General features: G+C 40.1%; 1 protein-coding gene across 3 annotated transcripts in view; it reads left to right on the top strand.

Annotated features, from left to right (window-relative positions):
* The window catches only part of LOC111144009 (membrane associated guanylate kinase, WW and PDZ domain containing 1), a 633,428-nt gene that overhangs the window by 532,157 nt on the left and 79,012 nt on the right, over positions 1-22,259 (top strand). For all 3 annotated transcript variants that reach the window (XM_022498068.1, XM_022498069.1, XM_022498070.1), the window contains exons 6-10: positions 3,286-3,368; positions 8,065-8,100; positions 13,515-13,572; positions 16,631-16,776; positions 19,086-19,178. In XM_022498068.1, the coding sequence (XP_022353776.1) occupies positions 3,286-3,368; positions 8,065-8,100; positions 13,515-13,572; positions 16,631-16,776; positions 19,086-19,178 (416 nt within the window). The remainder of the gene's footprint in view (positions 1-3,285; positions 3,369-8,064; positions 8,101-13,514; positions 13,573-16,630; positions 16,777-19,085; positions 19,179-22,259) is intronic.

Raw genomic sequence — 22,259 nt, 5'->3', positions numbered from 1 at the left:
CCAGAACAGTTTTGAAAGAGAAGAATAAATTTAATCAGTCTACCAGATAACAAGACTTGTTATAGAGCTACAGTAACATAGGCTGTATTGTATTGGTGCATATCACTGAAACCCAGAAACAGATGCACAAATATATCCAAGTGATTTTCAACAAAGATGCCAAAGCAATTCAATGCAGGGAAGATAGCCTTTTCATGAACGTGGCATTAGATTAAGTGTTTAGCCAGAAGTAAATAAATTAACCTCCACCTCCACCTCACACCTTAGTCAAAAAATGAACTCACAGTAGATCATCACAGACTTAAGTGTAAAGCACAAGGCAATTAAACTTTTTGGGGAAAAAATTGGAGGGGTGCTCTAGGACTAGACGAGGAGTTCTTAGACTTGACATCAAAAACATGAACCCTAAAAGGAATCTTTGATAAATACGATGTCATCAAAATGAAAAACATTCGCTTCAGAAAAGACCCTGATAAGAGGATGAAAAGGCAAACTACATAGAGAATGTATTTGCAAACCCCATATCTGAAAATGGATTGATACCTAGAGTATATAAAGAGCTCTCAAAACTCAACAGTAGCATTAAAAAAATTCAATTAGAAAGTGAACCACAGACATTTCACTGAAGAGGATATACAGATGGCAAATAAGCACATGAAAAAAAATGTTCATCGTCATTAGCCATTAGGGAAATGCAAATTAAAATCACAAAGATACCATTACATGCCTATTAGGATGGCTCAAATAAAAATATAGTTAATAACAGTAAATGATGGCAGAGATACAGAGAAACTAGATCGCTCATACATGGCTGGTGGGTATGTAAAATTGTATGACATTCTAGAAAACAGTTGGAGAGTTTCCTATAAAACTAAACATGCAACTACTGTATGACCCAGCAATTGCACAATTGGCCAGAGAGGTGAACACTTAACATTCACATAGAAACCTGGACATTGGGGCGCCTGGGTGGCTCAGTGGGTTAAGGCCTCTGCCTTCGGCTCAGGTCATGATCTCAGGGTCCTGGGATCGAGCCCCACATCGGGTTCTCTGCTCAGTGGGGAGCCTGCGTCCTCCTCTCTCTCTCTGCCTGCCTCTCAGCCTACTTGTGATCTCTGTCTGTCAAATAAATAAATAAAATCTTAAAAAAAAAAAAAAAAAGAAACCTGGACATGAATGTTTATAGTAGATTAATTCCAAAGAGCCAAAAATTGAAAACAACCTACATGTCCTTCAGTGGTTAAACTTTGGTACATTCATGCCATGGAATGCAACTCAGCAATGAAAAGTATTAAGTATCAAGACATGTGACTATCTTGATGAGAATTACACTCAACGAAAAAATAGCAGTCCCCAAAGATTACATATGTATGATTCCATAGAATATTTTTACAATGACAAAACCATGGAAATGGAGAGATCAGTGGTTGCTAAGGATTTAAAAGGCGTTTGAGGGGGCAGGGACTCGAAGAAAACCAGGTGTGGCTATAAAAGGGTAACATAAAGAGGAATCCTTGTTATGATTGAAATGTTTTCTATCTTGGCTGTATGGAGAGCAATATCCCAGTTGTGACATTGTACTTTAGTTTTGTTAGATGTTACCATTGGGGGACTCTGGGTATAGGGCATGTGGGATGGCTCGCTATTTTTTCTTATAACTACATTTGAATCAACAATTATCTCAAAATACAAAAGTGTCTTTTTTAAAAAATCACAAATAGGGACGCCTGGGTGGCTCAGTGGGTTAAAGCCTCTGCCTTTAGCTCGTCATGATCCTAGGGTCCTGGGATCGAGCCCCACGTCAGGCTCTCTGCTCAGCGGGGAGCCTGCTTCCCTTCCTCTCTCTCTGCCTGCCTCTCTTCCTGCCTCTGATCTCTGTCTGTCAAAGAGATAAGATCTTTAAAAAAAAAATCTTAAAAAATAAATAATCTTCCTGCCCAGCAACGGCCATTTTTACTCTCTTGCTCACGTAGGAATAGCAAGACCGTGGGTTCTAGTGTTGGACTCCCTGGTTTTTTTGCCAGTGTTGCTAGGTATCAACAACATAGCCTTCTACAAATTTCCTTGCCTCTGTCCTCATCTTTCTCATCTGTAAAATGTTTTAATACTTCCCTCATAAGTTTATCGTAAGGATTAGTAAATTATACGTGAAAAAGAACAGATTTTGGTAATTCTAAGTGGACACAGAAGTAGTATTTGATGACAGTTGTTACTATCTTACCTTTCTTTTTTTTTTTCCTTTACATTTAATTGAGGTGATTTGTATATATATTTGCACATTCTGTTTTTCACTTAAGCCTTAACGTTTTTCAACAATTCGTAAGACTTGAAACTCAAATAACTGTGGCCATGTTTTTCAGCATTTATAACCTAAATGGCAGACTTCCAAAAATGATTACAGTTACTACCTCAATTTCAAAAAAAAAAATTTTTTTTTTTCATTTCTGGTTTGCAGCTTGAACTTACTGACCTTATAGTTTGTTGCCCCCTTGACTGAGCTTGCATAAGTGGCCTGGGAGCTCAGGCAAAACTTTGTCCCCGGGGTCTCGAGCTGCTTCTGGGTAGTTCCTCCAGATATTCTCCTCTCTCTGCATGGTTTTGGGGCGCTAATCAGAAAGAGTCCGGTGCCCTCTCAGACCTTCAAGGTCTAACTCAGTGTCTGTTGAAACACTTCGCCTGGAGTTGGGCTGGGCCCTCCAGAAGGCAGACACATTTAGTTTCTTCAAACTTTGTGGGGTTTTTTTGGCCTACATTCTGTTGAGGATAGGTAATTCCGGGTTGCCGTCACTTTGCATGCAACGTAATTCAGGATGTGATTAATGATAGGTATTAGCCTCTGGGAGCCAGTTGCGTGAACCGAGGTAGTTTCAGTGTCAGGGGATATCTTATGTAATATAATGAGTGAAATAGCAGCCTTCTTTGTGAATTCCAGCATTCAAGGTTTAAGTCAAAGGCAAATTTAAAGCAAACTGGTTTGCTCTTCTGCGAAAGTGAAGACTGAAGTAAGTCTAGACACGGGGAGACAGTGTGGACAAGGGGTATCCTTTGGAACTCATTTTTCAAAAACAAAACTGGCATCACATGTTAAGTGTTCCGTAACGGAACGATTATACCTTCGATAAGTAAAACGTCTACCTAAGGCCCTTCCCACGCCTTTTCAGATTCCAAACTTGGTCTCTCTTCTGGTTTGGGTTTGCTCTTGGCAAAGTAGCTTTGCCACTGAGCTTTTTGCCTTTTTTCTTTTCCTTTTCAAATGTATTTCTCGTTTTTTTGTCTTGATTTCAGCCATAACACAAAGACAACATCCTGGTTAGACCCTCGGTGCCTGAACAAGCAGCAGAAGCCTCTGGAAGAGTGTGAAGATGATGGTAAGGGGCTGGGAAGGTCTTGGTTCCAGTGAGCTGGGGGCTTATTCACATGGGCAAGGTTTAAGTTCTGTAGCAAGGTCAACCAGGCTTTAACAAGCGAGTTTTAAAAGGTCACCCAATTTCTAATAAGTGACCTGTAGTTTCCAAGAGCAGCAGCGGAATCAGAATTGTTTTAAAAGAACGGTTTGTTTACACATAAAGGCAGATGAGAGCTAGTATCTCCGTTAGAAACAGAAGTTTAAGGCCGTCAGACTGTTTCAGTGAAGATACAACCTCTGCCTTCAGGACCTTGGAGAAAACTCAAGAAAATCTCTTTAAATAGAAACCAGAGATGCTCTAGTTCCTTACCTATTGGGTCCTCATCTTTTATTGCAGAAGTCTTAAAGGAAAAAAATCAAGAGCTTTTCTTGAATTCTGCATGTTTCATTATTTGACATAGGGAAAGCAGATCGTGACTTCTTTGGGAATTTCTGTGTAACTTAGGATATACCCTTGTTATCTGAAAAGTACATTCTTCTAAGAAAGAGCCTGAGGTGTTTCCCTTAGCATGACTCTGCCTGTTAATCTAAAAAAAAACAAAAACAAAACAAAACAAAAAAACAAAACCCAACTACTGACTTGTTTATTGACTAAAGTTTATTTCAAGGTTTTGGGATTTCTAATTACTCTTCCAAAATGAAAAAAAAATTTTTTTTTGAGCAAATGTGTGCCTTTACAGTACACTGGAGTCTATCCCAAGTTCTACCAGAACTACTTTTTTGACATGGATGAATTAAAAGGGAAATGGTTTGTTTTGCTACTCATTATTCATCTCTGGCATTTGAATTAGTGGTATAATTATGGAGTACGTATTTTACTTTAAGATAATGAAGCTTTATTAATTTATCCTTTGGCACAGAATTGTTGTATATATAAACTTGAGGTTTGTCTGAAAATGTAAGCCAGTAAAGCGTAATACTGCCAAAACCTTGTACTCCCAGATCCTTCTGCTCTACATGGATTGCAGATACCATGAAATGAGCATAAAATTGCGTGTTCATATTATCTGAGTGACTCCAAATGGAACTACAAATCCTTCTGACTAAGGAGGCATGCCTGAGATGCTCATTTCATTTTGGTTGCTTAGTCCCATTCCTGAAGAAGAAATGGAACATGTGCGGTCAGCTTCATTATTTGCATGCTTCAGGGATAAGGAACTGTCTGATTATTCAAATATTAGATTTCATATATAATATAAAAGTGACCAATTTTCAAAGATCAGAATATAAAATACATTCAACCATAAAATTTCAGGGAATGAAATTTAATCTTTATTTAATGCTTGATGATTGTAAACGCATTTTTGACTTCTTATTACCATAGGAGAGCTTCACTGTCGGTCTCCATTATAATTACACTGGGAACATACAAAAATGCCTGTTAATATATCTTATAGATGATAGACGACTCCAGCAGCTTTTACCAAGAGAAACTTAATGAAGTGTTGAGTAGAATTGCTGAATTATTTTGTGACCAAATCTAGTACAGTTGACCCTTGAACAACACTGGTCCACTTTTATGTAGATTTTTTCCATGAATATATTGGAAAAATTTTTGGAGACTCCTGATAATTTGAAAAAGCTGCAAATGAATCTTACAGCTTCAAAGTACCAAAACCATTAAGAAAAGATTAAGCATTATTGAAAGTGTGTAGTATATAGAACTTATAATGTACAAAAGAAGTGTTACTCCACTATATTATTGCTAAGGTTTTCAACAGTAGATTATTTGTACTTAAGTTTTGGTGAAGTCAGGTTACACACAGACTTTTGACTGCAGACAGTCAATACCCTCAACCCCTGTGTTGTTTGTTTTTTTCTTTAAACCCCTGTGTTGGGGCGCCTGGGTGGCTCAGTGGATTAAAGCCTCTGCCTTCAGCTCAGGTCATGATCTCGGGGTCCTGGGATCGAGCCCCACATCGGGCTCTCTGCTCTGCAGAGAGCCTGCTTCCCCTTCTCTCTCTCCCTGCCTCTCTGTCTACTTTTGAACTCTGTCTGTCAAATAAATAAATAAAATCTTTAAAAACAAACAAAAAAAAACCCCTGTGTTGTTTAAGGGTCAACTCTTATATTTAATTCTTAACATTGGTGTTAATGATATTATCTCTGGAACAAGTATGTATTCATACCAAATACCATTAGTTGATGAATTATCCCTTCAACACTAGGATTCACATAACCTTTTTCTAGAAGAAATGGCATACATGTCTGTGTGCCTGTATATACAAACAGTATAAATATATAATCAGATGTTACCACTTTTCATTTACCGGTCCCCACACCTGCATTTTCTGTTACCTGTTAACACAAATCTGCCTTGTGTTGTTGTTTATGTTGTGACACAAAAAAGAATAACATTTTTGGTCACAGTATTGCTCCTGTATTTCTTTCTGTTTTCTGGAAGTCGTACACACATAGAATGTAACAATATAGCATCATACTTACTGTAAAAATTTTATATATTGTTTCCTAACTCAAAAAAGTGATGAGCCGGTTTGGGATTTTGATCTTCAGTGTGTAACTCCTTTGTTGTTTCTGTGTATCTAGTTGAATTACAGGCCTCTCACCTTGCCTTTGAGCTCCAGGCCAATATTTGTATATGCCTGATTGATAATGCTCTTTGTCTGAAAGAGACTTCAAACTCAGTCTGCTTAAAACCCAACTAATGATCTCTTCTCTCAAAACCTGGTCCTCTGTAAGTGTTCCCTATCTCAGTCAAGGGTAAAATTCATGCATACCTAAGAGTCCCTCTTGACTTACCTTCTCTTGACTTTATTTCAACCCATCTACCCTCTGAATTTACTTTGCCTCCCAATATCTCTGGAACCCATTCACTCTTTTCGTCACCACCTGTAGCATCCTCATTCATGCCACACCACTCATCTCTCACCCAGACTCTTTCCCGTTCTCCTTACGCTGTTCCCAGAGCAATCTTTTAAAGTGTCTGTGTGATTGTGTTATCACGGACCACCCCCTCAACCCCTGTTCACTGGTTCTCTGTCTGTACCGTAAATACTCAGCCCTCCCCATAGCGGGTCCCCAAGCCCTAAGTGGTTTGACCTCTGGCTTTTCTCACTCTTGTTCCTCTATACTCTGCCCTTCATCCCTACTAGTTCTCTCTTAGAATATTCTTCCATTTCACAAATAGTTATTGGTTGCCTTCTCTATAGTGTCCTAAGAACTTCAGATGTACTAATGAACACAACAGTCAGAATGCACTGCTGTCAGAAAGCTCAAGTGTCAGTCATTCATCACTTGAAGTCTTTTTGTTAAATTGTTCATATCCTTTAGGTTATAGCTCAGGGACTTTTCTGTGACCTTGCCCCACATATGATTAGGTCACTCTGTGATGTGTGTTACTTTAGAGAAATAATCAGAGTTTTAAATTTAGTTTTATTTATGGGAGTTTGGGATTTGTCTCCTCCTTGGAATGGATATTTGAATTGTTACTTTTCGTAGTGACTGGCCCATAGTAGGTCTCTCTCATTAAATGCTTATTGAGGAAATGAATGATTGCACCCCCAAAGACATTTTTAGATAATATTTAAATGGACATTTTCTCGAACGATTTTATGTAAATAAGATTCCATTTTTCAGAGACAATGCCAGCACCAAAACTTACTGTTGGCAACTGAATCACTTTTACATCAAGACTTTGCAAGGCGGATAGCACCATGTTGATTACTTAAGTCAGTAATGGAGACATCCATCCATCCATCCATGCATCCATTTTGAAATATTTAGTACTTACCATGTACCAAAACATTTTGCAATGGTGAGAACAGTTTTTATTCCGTGTGTTTGTGGAGCATACATTAGGGGGAATGGCCGCTTGCTCTGTAGCTAGGGGGACCTTATACATGAAAATGATCTGTTGTGTGCCCTTCTGCATTCTCAGTTATCATACAGCGTTTTACTTACAGCAGGAGGAGGTCAAGCATGGAAAGGATCTTGACTGGTTTTGCCCCCTGACTTACTGAGAACATTTTCATTCTAACATTTCTGAGCTGTTTGACTTAGAAATCCTATACAAACTACATGATGCTTCCCCACAGTCATTTCAGCGCAGCCTTCGCGTCTGCTTCCCTAACGTACAACATCCTGACATGATTCCTAACTCCCGCTGTAAGACACTGTTAAGTGTAGCACATTTTACAATCCACATTCTCAATTTGACTTTACCTTCCATTTTTCACGCAGCAGTATTCCTTCTAAGTTAAGTAATGCTTTAATTGTGAGTATAATTGCCTCACTGATTAGAGGATTATTGCGGGATTAAAAGGTCTAATATAGAAAGGTGTGACAGCTTTGTTTGCCCGAAATAAGGTCTGTAATAAGTGACTTCCCACTTAAGAACATTGAAATTGAAACCGCAAAGGTATTTGTCATCTTCTACCACCAATCAAACCCTATTCTGACACACGAGGAAATGAGCCATATAATTATGTTGCCAATATCAGCTCTTAACATTTGGTAATTTACACTGAGGTCTCCGGTTTACTAGCCAAGCCACTGAGATAGGCCACAATGCAGGTAAGGACAAAACGGAATGATGTGTTTGCTGCTGTTTTTCTGAGGGGAGTTTTCTTTCTTGGTGTTGGTATCTCAATTTTTCTTTCTCTCTTTTCTGTCTCATTCCCGCTATTCCTTTGGAGAAGAAGGGGTCCACACCGAGGAGCTGGACAGTGAACTAGGTAAACCCTCCCAGCCCGCTGCCACTGCCTAACTTGCCCTGAATGCTTTTTGTCCAGCAAATTGCTTAATCTTTCCGTTCCTTTAGTTTGCACTTCTTCAATGATGACTTTCACTCAGGTTTATCCATAAAATGTCCATCTTACAACCCTAGTGTCTGACTTGCAGGCATCATTCAGAGTTGTAATAAAATGTCATAAATTGTGTCTACAAAGAAAATGCCTGAGTGCGTCGAGACTAGAACGAAAGTTAGCAAGTTGGTGCTAGGTAGTCTCGTGAATTGTGGATGAAAAGGAGCCGGGAGAGGGTCGACACTTGCTACGTGTCTTCATCTCCAGTATGACCTACCTCCACCTCATTTCTTTCCTGGGTGTGAGTGGTTATGTCCAGGGGCCATACAGAAAAGCAGAGCAAAACAAAACTAAAGACCCGCCAAACTCATTAGGGATCTTTGTAGGAGTGGTAGCAATATAGGAATTCTCCCGATCAACTGAATAATTAGTAAGTCTTCATCTTGGACACAAAATCACCAGCCACATGATGACTTTATAGATGTGGTGAATGGCTTGAACACCAAATACTGAGCTTCTGTGTGACGTTGTCTTAGAGTGTGTGTATCCATGTAAATCAAGTCTTGACTAGTCTAGCTGTTGCAGTTAGAAATAATTTACATTTGCAGATAATGCCAAGCACTTTTATCTTTGCTGTTGGAATATATTGAATTATGTTCTATGCTAAGTTTTATGTTCAGCTTTGAAAACAATATTAAAATTAGTTGGCATTCCATCTGATGCATTTACTGAAGGATAGATTGGAAAGCCCAAGGTTTTCAAGCTAAATTGCACATAAAAGCCTTAACTTATTGACCATTGACCATCGTGTATTTTTGAGATAGAAGATTGTTTAACATCAATATGAAAAGAACTGTCCTGAGATGATTGAATCAGCCTAACATTTTTGCGATTGCCTTAAGAACTGAAAACATAAATACTTAACACAGATTACTGTTTTCATGTGTTTTTGTTTGTGTTTATAATATAATAATCAATCGTGGTTGACTGGAGTTATGATATAATGGAATTTAGCTCTGTTTTTCTTAATGTTACAAACATATCCCATTGTAAGTGATAGATATGCCGGCATCAGTCGATAACGATTGAATGGAGCTTGTTTTTAAAAGATATTTAATAAGTTGTCATTGTGGTAAGAAGGACTTGAGATCCATCCTTTGATAGAGAACAATTTGAAACTTGTTGCATCAAAAAAATTAACCGGTAATACTAAAATAATCAAAAAAGACAATTGAGATGCAGGATGAGCGCCTTAACCATTTGCTGAACCAATTTAAATCACTCTTCCTAGGTCATTGATGTGTCTGACCAGTGCTTTCAGAGGATGACTGGTAGAGATAATATAGCTGTGCACAGAGGCATATGTGCCTCTGTGGAAGTTTGAATGTTGACATTTTTAGGAAAGCAGTTTCTCAATTTTTTCCCCTTGTAACCGTAATATTGTGGGAACTTTCCTGTGCTGTTGAAGATTGGAAAAATAAGCATTAATGACTATGTATATTGTTTCTTATGGTCATAATGGGAATCCTGGGAGATGGTTTGGTGACATGGCAGAGCTGTCTCCGGAGGCAAATCATGCTGCCTGGCTCCTTATCCGGGCTCCCCTGTTGACCTGGGCAAGTCACTCCCCTTCTCTTAGCTTCCCTTTCCTGATCTGTTAAGAAAGGCTGAAAGAGTAGCTCCCATTGTATTTGTGAGGAAACTTAATGAAAGTGTGTCTTAATATTTGTCCCTGTGATCAGCACATAGTGTTTTTTCCTAGTAGTTTTATTATTTTTTGACTAATTCCATCTTGTTGGACTTTTTAATACTCCTTATGGTACTCTCTGCCCTTAATAGGGGTCAGGAGAAAGAATGTGTATGCAGAAATGACCCAGATGTGTCCTTGGGGGTAGAGATAGGACTCTCAACTTTTGCGTGCCATACACACTGTGTAAAGAGTAGTGTGTACACACACACACACACACACACACACACACACACAAACACAGTTTTCTCTTGTATTCATTCCATATTCTGTTGACAAGCTCACTGCCCATTTTCTTAATAAGAGGGTCCTAATTTCAAACAATAGCACCTGTCAGGTGTTCAGAGAACAATGAGATTTCAGATGTGACAAGAAAACCCTGTCTGTTATCTGCCTCTTAGAGGTGGGGGCAGTTGGTGTAGGTGTTAGACACAGATCATTTGATTATAGAGTTGTCATTTCTGAACTCGGTTGTTGGAGCTGGGTCTGTCGCTGCGTTATGCACTTCTGGTTTGCAGAATTTATCACATGCTCTGCAGACATTACCCCAGAATTGAAAAGTGTACTCCCTTTTGAAATTATAGGGTATGTAGGTGCTGGCACCAACTGGGAGAGGTAGAGACAAGGAAAATGAGGTTCCCTCCCCACCAAGGCTAAGTCACAGTTTTGAAATCTATCTGTGATCATGAACATGACTTTTAGTCTATGTGCTGACATATCTCTTCTGAAAACGTAGAACATGAGGCTGCTTCATATTTGCTTCTGTGGGGACAGCTAGTACAGAAATGAGATTCTTAAGGGCAGGGCTAGCTAGCAAGCAGGCTATATACATCTGTTCTGTTCCTTTCCTGTTTTCTTAGAACATTGCCATTTGTTGAGCCTACATTCCAGGTGCTGTGCAAAATGTCTCAGAGACATCCTCATTTAATCCATAGTTGACCCTTCAAGTAAATCCAGGTGAAAGTTGTCATTGTAAGATACTCAGTCACTAGTCTAATACTAGACCTATGAAGTGGTAGAGCAAAGGTTCAGTCCCCAGTCTGGGCAACCCCAAAAAGGTCTTAGCTGCCTAAAACAGCTGTGACAGGTAGTATGTTCTGGTCTGTTGTCCAGCAGTTGTTAGACATAGGGGCTGACCCTTCAGGTGACATCAAAGTGTTTAGTTACTTAAAAAAAAAATAATAATAATAATAATAAAAAATTGTAATGTCATAATTTTCTAGGCTTTGGCATTTTCTGTCATTCTCAGTTTTTTAGAACCAAAAGACAAATTCGAGGACAAACATCTTCCTTTTTTAAATCAATGACCCATTTCTATTTTAAGCATTGGGAGACTAATTCCTATTATTAAGTTAATCACCACAGTGGAAGTGAGAAATCTATCTTTTCAACAGAAAATGAGTTTTAGCTTGGAAAACTGGAAAATTTCTGGAATTTACTAATCTGTTCCAGAAGATGTGTTTAAATTTACAAGCATCCAGGAAGATCAGTTGCTCTGCCGCATTTCTTAACTCTAGAGTATAAAGTTGTTGACTGGACAGCAGGACAAAGGTCAGAGGTGGCTTCTATTTTTTCACACCCTCTTCAGACCTCTGGGAAAGCACTAACCATATGGTATTTGAATTGTCTGCTTAGTTGTGCACTTAATAATTATCTTTGTGTTCCAGGTGCCCATCACACCCTCATGGAGACAGTAGATACTCTCTAAATGTTGACAAATTAATAATTGAGTGAGTTAATGTACAGTACTGAATGAGTTTCAGGTGTGCAATATAGTGATTCAGCAATTCTGTATATTAGTGCTCACTGTAAGGGTACAAATGAATTAAATTCTTAATATTACCCATTTTATCTAAAGCTAGGCCAAACATTCAAGGTTGCAAATTTTGGAAAAGGGTTGGTCCAGTGAAACATAGAAGGGGTCCCCTCACACTTGCCCACTCTTCTGCCCCATGCCTGAACAAACATGTGGAGGAGCCTCAATTTGCATTTTTTTAATCTCGATTTCTCAACTCCTTGGAAAGATTTTCCTGGTTCATTTTCATTTAAATGGTAATTTCCAGCTTTGTGAAGGGAAACCATTTCCCAGGCATTTGATTTGCATCAGTTCGGAAGGTGGATAAAAATGCCAAGTAGCATCAACCTCTGTGCGTCGGACCTGTCTTGCATTTTAGTAGCTATGTCTCCTGGAACTCAAAGACTTCTTTAAAACCTGCTAAGTGTTTAAAAAGAAAAAAAAAATTAGAAGAGAAGGGGGAAAACCTGTCTCTTTGTTTGCAAATAGATAACATGTGGAGCAAAAACCATGAAATTAATGTCTCTTGATATGCAGCCAAATCTGAGCAAAACATAAACTTTGAGTAATTAGCGTGTGTGTGTTTGGGTGCATGCACGTGACTCCGTTTTCAGTATGGAACTGTTTGTGGCTCATATAAGCCCTGTGCCTTGAGGACAGAGTCATTTTTTGCAAATAGTGACCACTGGATTCCCTGAGTTTAAAAAAAAAAAAAAGAAGAATCTAGTATTTCAAAATAAATGATATTTTAGGTGTCTGTACCATTCCATTCATGTTGGTCTTTATAGCTGACTTCTGGGAATAATGATTCACTTCGGAGTTTGGCTTTATACAGGCTTGCCGAAACCCTGTATATATCCGAGTGGCTTTGAAATCAACTTGAGTAATTGCTGCTCTGCTTGAAAGAATTGCTTAGTGACATAAAACACAACCTGGTTGCTTCTTTCAGCAAGTCAGATTATCTGGGGCAATGGGCTTTTTCATAGTAGGTTTTTGTTATGGCAAAACTCACTATTAGCTAGTTAATAAAGTTCCAGCCTTTGTAGGAAACCTTACGGAGTGAAGTTCGGTAGAGCATGGGTGAGTTTTCTGAAAGGCACACACATCCTGCAGTGGCGTTTTACAGAAGCAGGAGAAAGGAATGCCAGCTTCCCCCTCAACTAGTGAGCTCCTGGAGGGACCTGTGTTTCAGCTTTCCCAAGCAAAGTGCTCCTGAAGGTGGGCCTGTTTGAATACAGCACTTGAGTGACGGATGCCTGCTATATGAAAGCCCAACTCCATCTCTTACTTAATTGGCAGTATTTTAATTAGAAACAAGGAGGAAATAAGATGCAAATTTCATTTTATTCCCGGGAGAGCAAAAGCAGCACTGTTGTATTGAAAATGAAAAGAAACATTAATTTTTCAGCCATTTTTGTTTGTATGGTAAGGTGTTATAGAAATACAATGAGAAAATTGTAAATATTTAAGGTATAAACCAGGCACTGAAGGCAAATTTTAATATATTTCTATTAAAATCTTCTTTACTAGCTGATTCAGCACAAAGGCATCTGGGACTACATTTGATTAAGTTTTATTAGCTCGTGCAAAATACCAGTAAGGAATTATTCTTCATGTAGACAAATACACTGTTAAATAAATATAAGACTGCCTTCTAGATTGTAGTTGTTAGGATACACGGTTTTCATTGGATTTAAGGCATTTTTTTTGAGTCTTTCTCTTGTTGCCTCACTCAGTTGTTAAAAATCCTTAGGCTCTTGAAGAATATGCCCTTCCTGCTCTAAATGTTCCTTTATTTTTCAGAGCTGCCTGCTGGTTGGGAAAAGATTGAAGACCCTGTCTATGGTATCTACTATGTAGAGTAAGTGGCTATTAATCTATATTTTAGTTTGTACTCCTCTATAATTATGTATATTTATGCTGAACAGAGTCTATCATCTTTATAAGGTACAAACTGATACTAATAACAACAACATAACAGTTTTATAATGAAAATATACATGCATATTATAGTGAATGAGAAAATATTCTGCAAATCTGAAGAGAGGAAATTATATTCTAAAATGGATGAGGGCAAGATAGCTGTGTCTTTTGTTTACCACTATCTTACCAGGACCCAGCACTGTCCTGGCACTGACTCACTAAGTATTAGTTGAATGAATGAATGAATGAATGAATGAATAAGAAAAGCAAACCAAATGGATAGGTGTTATCTTCTGAAGTACCTCTTTGCCTACCTTTTGCCCTACCGAGGTCTGAACTTTTCAGTAATTACTTATTCATTCAGACTTTCTAAAAGGGCAAGACACATCTTACTAATATATGAAATGTCACCAGAATGAAGAAGGTAATTCAGAATTGGCCCAAGCTGCAAGACCTTATATGCTTCTTCTTTTTTTAAAAATTTTTTTATTTGACAGATAGATCACAGGTAGGCAGAGAGGCAGGCAGAGAGGGGCGGGGGGAGCAGGCTCCCCGCTGAGCAGAGAGCCCAATGTGGGGCTCCATCCCAGGACCCTGAGATCATGACCTGAGCCAAAGGCAGAGGCTTAACCCACTGAGCCACCCAGGTGCCCCCCTTGTATGCTTCTTTGCCTCTCCCTTGCCAGAGGACCATCCATATAGCTCCTTTTTTTTTTTTTTTTTCCATTTTTAGTCTCTTAAACCCTCATGACCTCCGTAGTATGTACCTTATTCTCGCACTGTCCACACACTTTGTCCATTCATTAGAACCATCTATTATTAGGAGCTACTGAAAGAAAGGAAACCCGAGAGATTGGACACTGAAGCAGATAAACTCTATGTCACTTGCTCTGAGAGGGATGAGAAATAACTAATAAAAGATCCTTTGAAAGAAACAAATGCTATATAAATATTCCACCATCATAATCCTACGTGGGGCAATGAAGATAACCAGCCAGCTTTCTATCCCTCCTTCTGTTCGCAATGAGAAGTCATCTGATTGTGCCCTGGCAATAAGAGCACATGATGGAAATTGTAAAATGCTCAGTATCTTATTATAAAAAATTATGAGCTCAATATAGCAAGTGTCATTGGCCAGTACTCACATTGCTACCTCTGTACCTAACAGGAAGGATTTGGTGGTTTGGGACATTAGAAAAGCAAGTTCCATTCCTTCTTTGATACTCAGATAATAAAGTTCCATCGTGTACCTGCAGATCGTCTTTCTTTCAGATGTTTAGTGAGCTTTCTGCCTATCTGGGGTTCATTTGGAGTTCTCCCTCAACTTATTTGTGCATTAAGAGAGAAGGGGAAGAGGCGGTAACAACTTTATAGGAAAAAGAGACCTGATATATTTTTTTAAGATTTTATTTATTTATGGGGTGCCTGGGTGGCTCAGTGGGTTAAAGCCTCTGCCTTCAGCTCAGGTCATGATCCCAGGATCCTGGGATTGAGCCCTTCGTCGGGCTCTCTGCTCTGTGGGGAAACTGTTTTGTCCTCTCTCTCTCTCTCTCTGCTTACTTATGATCTCTGTCTGTCAAATAAATAAATAAAATCTTTTAAAGAGAAAAGATTTTATTTATTTATTATTTATTTTAGAAAAATATTTTATTTATTTATTTATTTGACAGAGAGATCACAAGTAGGCATAGCAGCAGGCAGAGAGAGGGGGAAGCAGGCTCCCGGCTGAGCTGAGAGCCCAATGCAGGGCTTGATCCCAGGACTCTGAGATCATGACCTGAGCTGAAGGCAGAGGCTTAACCCACTGAGCCACCCAGGCGCCCCAAGAGACCTGATTTGAGGGGAATGTTGGTACTTTCCCATCTGGTCCTCGTCCCTGTGCCCTGTGTCTTCGCAGCTCTACCTGCCTGCTATGTTAGGCCATTTCTTAGCATGAAACTGCCTAAAAGAGTTAGCAAGTAAGCAACTAGTCCTAGAAGTGAAAGGTAATTAGTCTACCCTATTTGACAAGCCTGCCTTTAAGAAATAGTTTGATTTCTGAATACTGTAATCACATAATAGGTATGTTCCCGAACCTCTAATGAATTATGATTTTGGTGGAAAAAAGAAAGAATGTATGTATGCTTGTGTGTATACGTTTGTGTAATATATGTGTATATACATTAAGGCCATATCAAGAAAACCATGTATGTACATGTATATGTACGTATGCACATGTGTGTGTGCCTTTTTGTTTTGCCATGGCCTTATTAGTTTTGGAGCCTTCTGTCGTATCTGGGTCTTTGTCACTTTGAACACATCACATTTGCTCAGGTTTGTGGCATTTGGAGTTTTTTTGCCTAAGGCTTAGACTTTTAATCCTGACTCTATGTCTGTTGATCAAAATAGTTGACAGATGTTGGTAGAGCCCTTCTTTGAACTTGGGATGAGTGCTTCTGCCCCTGTGAACTGCGGTAGGAAGTCGTGTAGCCCTCTGGCTTTGCATGTTACACACATCGTATCTCCCTTTAATCTCATTTTTTAAAACCATTCTAACAATCTACTTACTCTCTGTTGAATTAAAGCACCTCTCCCTGTAAGGTGCTTTCTTGGATGTTTGGAAGAGTCAGTGGTTAAAATCCTGGGATTTGAAAGCAGGCAGACCTGAACGTACATGCCTCGTTCATGTTTACTAGCTATGTTATGTTCGGTGAGTTATTAACTGCTTGGGAATTTACTTTCCTTGCCAGAAAAAGGGAATAAAAATGGGACCTATCTTCTGGACTTTACTGAAGATTTTAAAGTTTTTGCATGAAAAACAGGTAACATCGAAGCTGTCAGGATGTGGAAAGTATTCATGTCTTCTTCCTCGTCCTGACTACACCTGTCAACACGGGATGATCAGCATCTCAGACCACCTGCTTTGCTCGGTTCTAATCAAGGGCCTTGGCCAGACAGGCATTTTGCTTGGGGGACGAAATGTTTCCTAACCGAATACTGTCTGCCTCCCGCTGCAGCCACATCAACAGGAAGACACAGTATGAGAACCCGGTTCTAGAAGCCAAACGGAAGAAGCAGCTGGAGCAGCAGCAGCCGCCGCAGCCGCCCCAGCAGCCCCAGCAGCCCCAGCAGCCCCAACAGCCACCGCAGCCGCAGCCAGAAGGTTGGCTTTCCCCTGATGTGTGGGCAGAGGAGCTTGGGGCAAAGCTTGGGCACTGACACCCCCATGTGGTCAGAACCGGCTTCTGTGTTCACGTCCTCCCGCCTGGCGGCAGACCTGCTGTCCTGCAGGGGTGGAACAATAGAGCTTCTGCTGGAACTCTGCTGGCCCAGAACCCAGACAGCTGGGTGGGGAGTGGGGGGAGTTGGGGGGGATGGTGTGCAATCCCAAGCCCCTCCCCCGCCCCAGCTCTCCATTTTAATTTAGAAATAGGCTGTCGTCAAACTGGAGAACTTCCTGTTACCCCAGCATGTTTATAATACCAACCGGTCTGTAAAGCCAGACTGCTCTGAGCACTTTAGAAGGAGTTCCCGTGTCTGAAACGAGCTTCTAATCATAGGAACGTGACATGTAGGAGTCAGAAAAAGCTGGTAATTTGGAATGCTTTTTGAAAACTATAAGTGAATTCATGTTCTTTACAAAAGTCTGAACAGTTAAAGAATGGAGAATATTGAGCTCTCCCCTGCTGGCTCCCATCCCATTCTCTATGATAAACATAGCGCAGAATCTTTCTAGGATTGTACATAGATGCATATTTTAACAAAAATCAGATCATAACTTATATGTACGTGTGCACATGCATATATGTATGTATATATACACACATATATATTAGCTTTGTGAGCTCATGCTCTCATTTAAACTTATTTCTTATACATATTTCAAAGCTGGTTAATATACTTACCCTCTAATTTTTAAGGGTTGGTTAATTTTCCATTTTATGAATCTCTCCACTTCATTTAGCCATCTTTTATTAATAGATCTGATTATCAGTCATCTGTTTATTAATAGGGTTTTTTTAGTTTTTCATTGCAACCTTTTAAAATGGTAGGCTTAATAACCCCTCAACATATAATGTGTAAATAGCAAACACATGAAAATCAAATATAGTACTTTTCTTATTATAATATTGAATATAATAAATATAGACCATAGAGTAGAAGTCAATAAACCTTTTCTTTCAGTGGCCGGCTAGTGGTTATTTCAGTGGATATGCTGTTCATGGTGTCTTTATTACAGCTGTTCATCTCTGCCCTTAAGGTGTGAAAGTTTCTATACCCAATATGCAAATGAATTGTTGCAGCTGTGTTCCAGTGAAACATTATATATGAACACTGAAATCTGCATTTCATGTAATTTTCATGTGTTACAAACTATTCCCATTTTAATTTTTTCAACCATTTAAAAATAGAAAAAAACCATCCTTGGCTTGAAATTTGTATACAAATAGATGTTAAGGCCAATTCAGCCTCTGAGCCCTAGGTGGGCAATCACTGCCATAGTTTATATGTTACTGTTGTGTTTTTTGTTCTGTTTGTTTTTTAAGTAAGTTCTCCATCCAACATAGGACTCATGATTCCAAGATCAAGAGTTCCATGATATGCCAACTGAGCCAGCCAGGCACCCTCTAGAGTGCATTTGGTTAGAGTGTGTACATGTATATCTGTGTGTGTGTGTGTGTGTGTGTTTGTGTGTGTGTGTATGCACCTTGGAAAAGTTCTCCTTTCTACCTTCATTTCTTTTCTATTAAGAAAAAAGTCTTAAAATATATTTTTCCGAGCTGCTAAAACTTTGTGGTGTTAGAAAGTGCTGCTTAGAGAATGGGAGTGTACCTCTGAATGTATTAGCTTGGCTGGAAAGTGACGGTGTACCTCTCAAGAGTCATTCACAGTGAGGTGTCTCTGGGCCTCCAAGGGGAATAGGAGCACAGTTAGGACACAGGAGTGTTGGCGAGGGGTCCCATTAGGGTTTGAGAGATGGCGGAGGACAGCACCTCGGGCAGCTGCTGAAATCACCTTTACCACCTCAGATGAGCAGATGCTCCGCTGGTGTCTCAGTATGATTAGAGAAGTTTTTCCGTCATTGGGCCAGCATCAGTTGATTGTGTATCCTTCCCGATACTTTTTATTTGGTCTCACCTTGGACTCTCCAGCCAGAGAGAACTGAAGTTTTATTCATATCACAATACCTCTTTTCTCAAAGGTCTTAGGAGAGAGAGACAAAGTTCTTACCAGAGAGACAATCAACGGCCTTAAGAGAGAGAGACAGACAGTTACACACGCAGAGACACACACACAGAGAATCTTGATGTCCTTAACAAAAAGTGGGGTCAGATGTGCATTTCTTTTCAATCTGAGCGCTCTGTGCCTGGTTTTATCGGTTTGGGTAGTTGTATAATTCAGAAGGTGAGTCCCGAGTGAGTTGATTAGCAGCTTGAAGGAAAAACAGAACATTGTTTCTTTTTCTTATAGAATGGACAGAAGATCATTCATCGCTTGTGCCTCCTGTCATTCCAAACCACCCTCCAAGCAATCCGGAGCCCGCCAGAGAAGCTCCACTTCAGGGTAAAGTGTTTTTATAACGGCTAGATGTTGAGCTTAAAAATTGAAAAAATAAAATAAAATAAAGGAACTTGTAACTCCCACGTCATTTTTTGATAGTGAAAACCATAAAGTTAGAAATTCTGCATGTATTGTTAATCAGACTTGTCAAGAAAATTAGGAACTTTTTTTGTGTAAATTTCTGCAGCTAATTGTAATGCTCTGAAAATGATGACAAATTGCCCTTAGGGTTTCTGTGCTTCGGCACGGTTGAAATGAGTTGGTGTCATTCTAGTTCTAAATGCTCATCCCCTGTTCTTGGTGCAGTTTGGTATTTATGCTTCTTGTATAATGTTTCATTGAGTCCCACTCATTTACATTCACAAATCGTAGGAGCCCCTAGAGAGGTTCTTTTTTTTTTTTTTTTTTTTTAAGATTTTATTTATTTATTTGACAGAGAGAGACACAGCGAGAGAGGGAACACAAGCAGGGGGAGTGGAAGAGGGAGAAGCAGGCTTCCCACCGAGCAGGGAGCCTGATGCGGGGCTCGATCCCAGGACCCTGGGATCATGACCTGAGCTGAAGGCAGACGCTTAACGAACGACTGAGCCACCCAGGCGCCCCGGTTCATTTTTGAAAACTGGTAGCTCCAGAATCTTGCCGCTTTGGGCCTCATTACTTTTACACGATAGAGAAGATTCGAGAGGGCTTTTTTGTTGTTGTTGTTTATTTTTTCTCTTTTAAATAAGAAAAATAGAATGACCATTATATTCAATAGACTTGGGGAATGTTTGTGGTACAGACCTAAAATGACTAATGTTCGTTCCCTGTGCATTTTTAAGGAGGTATCATTGTGTTAGATTTGAAAAGATAAGTAGAAAAACTCTTCTCTAATTTCCATCCCTCCATTATAATTTTCGTGAGAAAGGAGTTGTTTCCTTGCTCACTGGTCCTGTGAAGAGATGGGTAATAATACCAGTTTATGTAAGATAACTTCTCCTGGCTTGGGTACGCATTTTTACGGTGCTAATCGTTTTAATAAAGATAGAACACAGCAGCTAATAACATTCATGATAGCAAGGTTCTGGCCTCCTTGGTACTTCTTAAATATAAAACTCCTTCTGCCACCTCCTCCTGTCTCCCTTCCTTGCCTCAGCGTCCTCATCTCGCAGTCTGTGGTACTCTCGGGAAGAAGCCATGTGGTGAACTTGGCTAGACTGCTTGATAATGAATTTTGCTAAGTTCACCACTTAGCAGAACTTTTCCTTTGGTCAGCAGTGCACTTGCCATTCTCGCAAGTGATCATGTTCAAGAGGGTTGCTCTGAGGAAACCTCTCGAATTCTGGCTGGTGCTTAGAGATTTCTGGAGCCATCCCTCCACAACATGCACTCCACCAACACTGTCTTCCAAAATAACAACACCCATTTATCCGGCTGTCCTTATTTACCGGGCACCCTCCCCTCCAAACACTTTACCTGTATTATCTGCCACAGGTATTCCTTATAACTCTCCTAAAAAGTGAGGTTGGTACCACCATTATCTCCATTCACAGAGAGAGCTCTAGCAACTTGCCCAAGGCCACACAGTGAATGGTAGAGCACCTGATCTGAATTCTCATTGCTATTATGTAGGAACAGTTAAACTCCTGGCTAAAACCTTTTTTGTTTGTTTGTTACATTATTATCTTTTTGTGTGTGGGGGGACACCTCCCTACACACTCTAAATCTGTACCATCCAGTTACAGATGTCACTGGCTACATGTTGCCATTTAAATCCATTACGATAAAGAAGTGACAAAGTCAGGAACACCTGGGTAGCTCTGTTGGTTAAGTGACTGCCTTCAGCTCAGGTCATGATTCCAGGGTCCTAGGATCGAGCCCCACATGGGGCTCCCTGCTCAGCGGGGAGCCTGCTTCTCCCTCTCTGTCTCCTGCTCCCCCTTGCTTATGTGCTCACTCTCTGTGTCAAATAAATAAATTTTAAAAATTAAATATTAAAAAAATAAAAATGACAGATTCAGTTCCTCAGTTCCACTAGCCACATTTCGAGGGCTCAAGATCTCTGTGTGACTAGCGACTGCTGTTTTGGACAGGGCAGCTGTGGAGTGTTGTCCTTGTCACAGAACGTGCTGCTGGACATCACGGGTCCAGGGTATACAAACATGGGTGCCCAGAACAGTACCCACCTGGCAGGGAAGCAAGCTCCTTGGGGGTCGTCCAAGAGCAGAATTTTAGGCCAAGATCCCAAAGATCCCGATTGAGTCTAGAATAGTCCCTACACACGAGTACTTCTAAAACATGAGCTGCTGTTCAGGTGATTTTCATACATAATAAGATGGTACAACTGGTGACTTGTCCGCAGACAAGTCTGAGAAAATGACATGTACCACAGGGCTGCAGCAGAGAGCTCCAAATGCCACTGCTGGTGGGGAGAAGAGCGCTTCTCTCCCGAAGCTCCGTTAACGGATGACCCACCCACACGTGACACGTAATAAACCATGTGTGAATGTGAAACCCTGTGATCGTCCCTCCCTAGGGAAGCATTGAGAAAGGAAGTCAGCGGTGTCATTTCCAAGCTCTGCTCGTGTCTCTATTAAGCTGGAAACCTTCTAAATTCAAAATATGCTAATGGCTTTAAAAAAAAAATTCATTCAGTTAAACTGCCAGGCACATTTTCTTCACATTTGCTAACTTTGCCTATAATAAGGGTGAGAAGCTTAAACACCCCACCACCTCTTCCCGCCTTCTCAAAGACACGTTACATCGCCTTTCTTTGTGCTGTTGTTCATTCATTCATTGATTCAGCGCAGATTTTTGGAGCACAGGAAATGAATCAGGCAGTATTCTACACGCGGGGTGTGCAAGCAGAAATCATCTGGAGCTCACAGGGCCGGGGCTATGTGTGTGTTCACCTGCAGGGCCCTTTGTGCACGGGAATGGGCGAGAATGAGCGAGAATGAGATCACCAAACCAATAGATACAATGTCTACTCTGTTGGATGGTGATACAATGTCTACCGTGTTGGATGGTGGTAAATGCTAGGGACAGAGATAAAGCAGGAAAGGGGGATGGGGAATGTTGGAGGAGGTATCACAATTTTTTTTT

The sequence above is a fragment of the Enhydra lutris genome, unplaced genomic scaffold (genome assembly GCF_002288905.1).
Source record: "Enhydra lutris kenyoni isolate GAN:26980312 unplaced genomic scaffold, ASM228890v2 scaffoldscaffold10, whole genome shotgun sequence".
Taxonomy (NCBI): Eukaryota; Metazoa; Chordata; class Mammalia; order Carnivora; family Mustelidae; genus Enhydra; species Enhydra lutris.
Note: the sequence above shows the minus strand (reverse complement) of the source record. Positions and strands in the feature narration are given on the sequence as shown.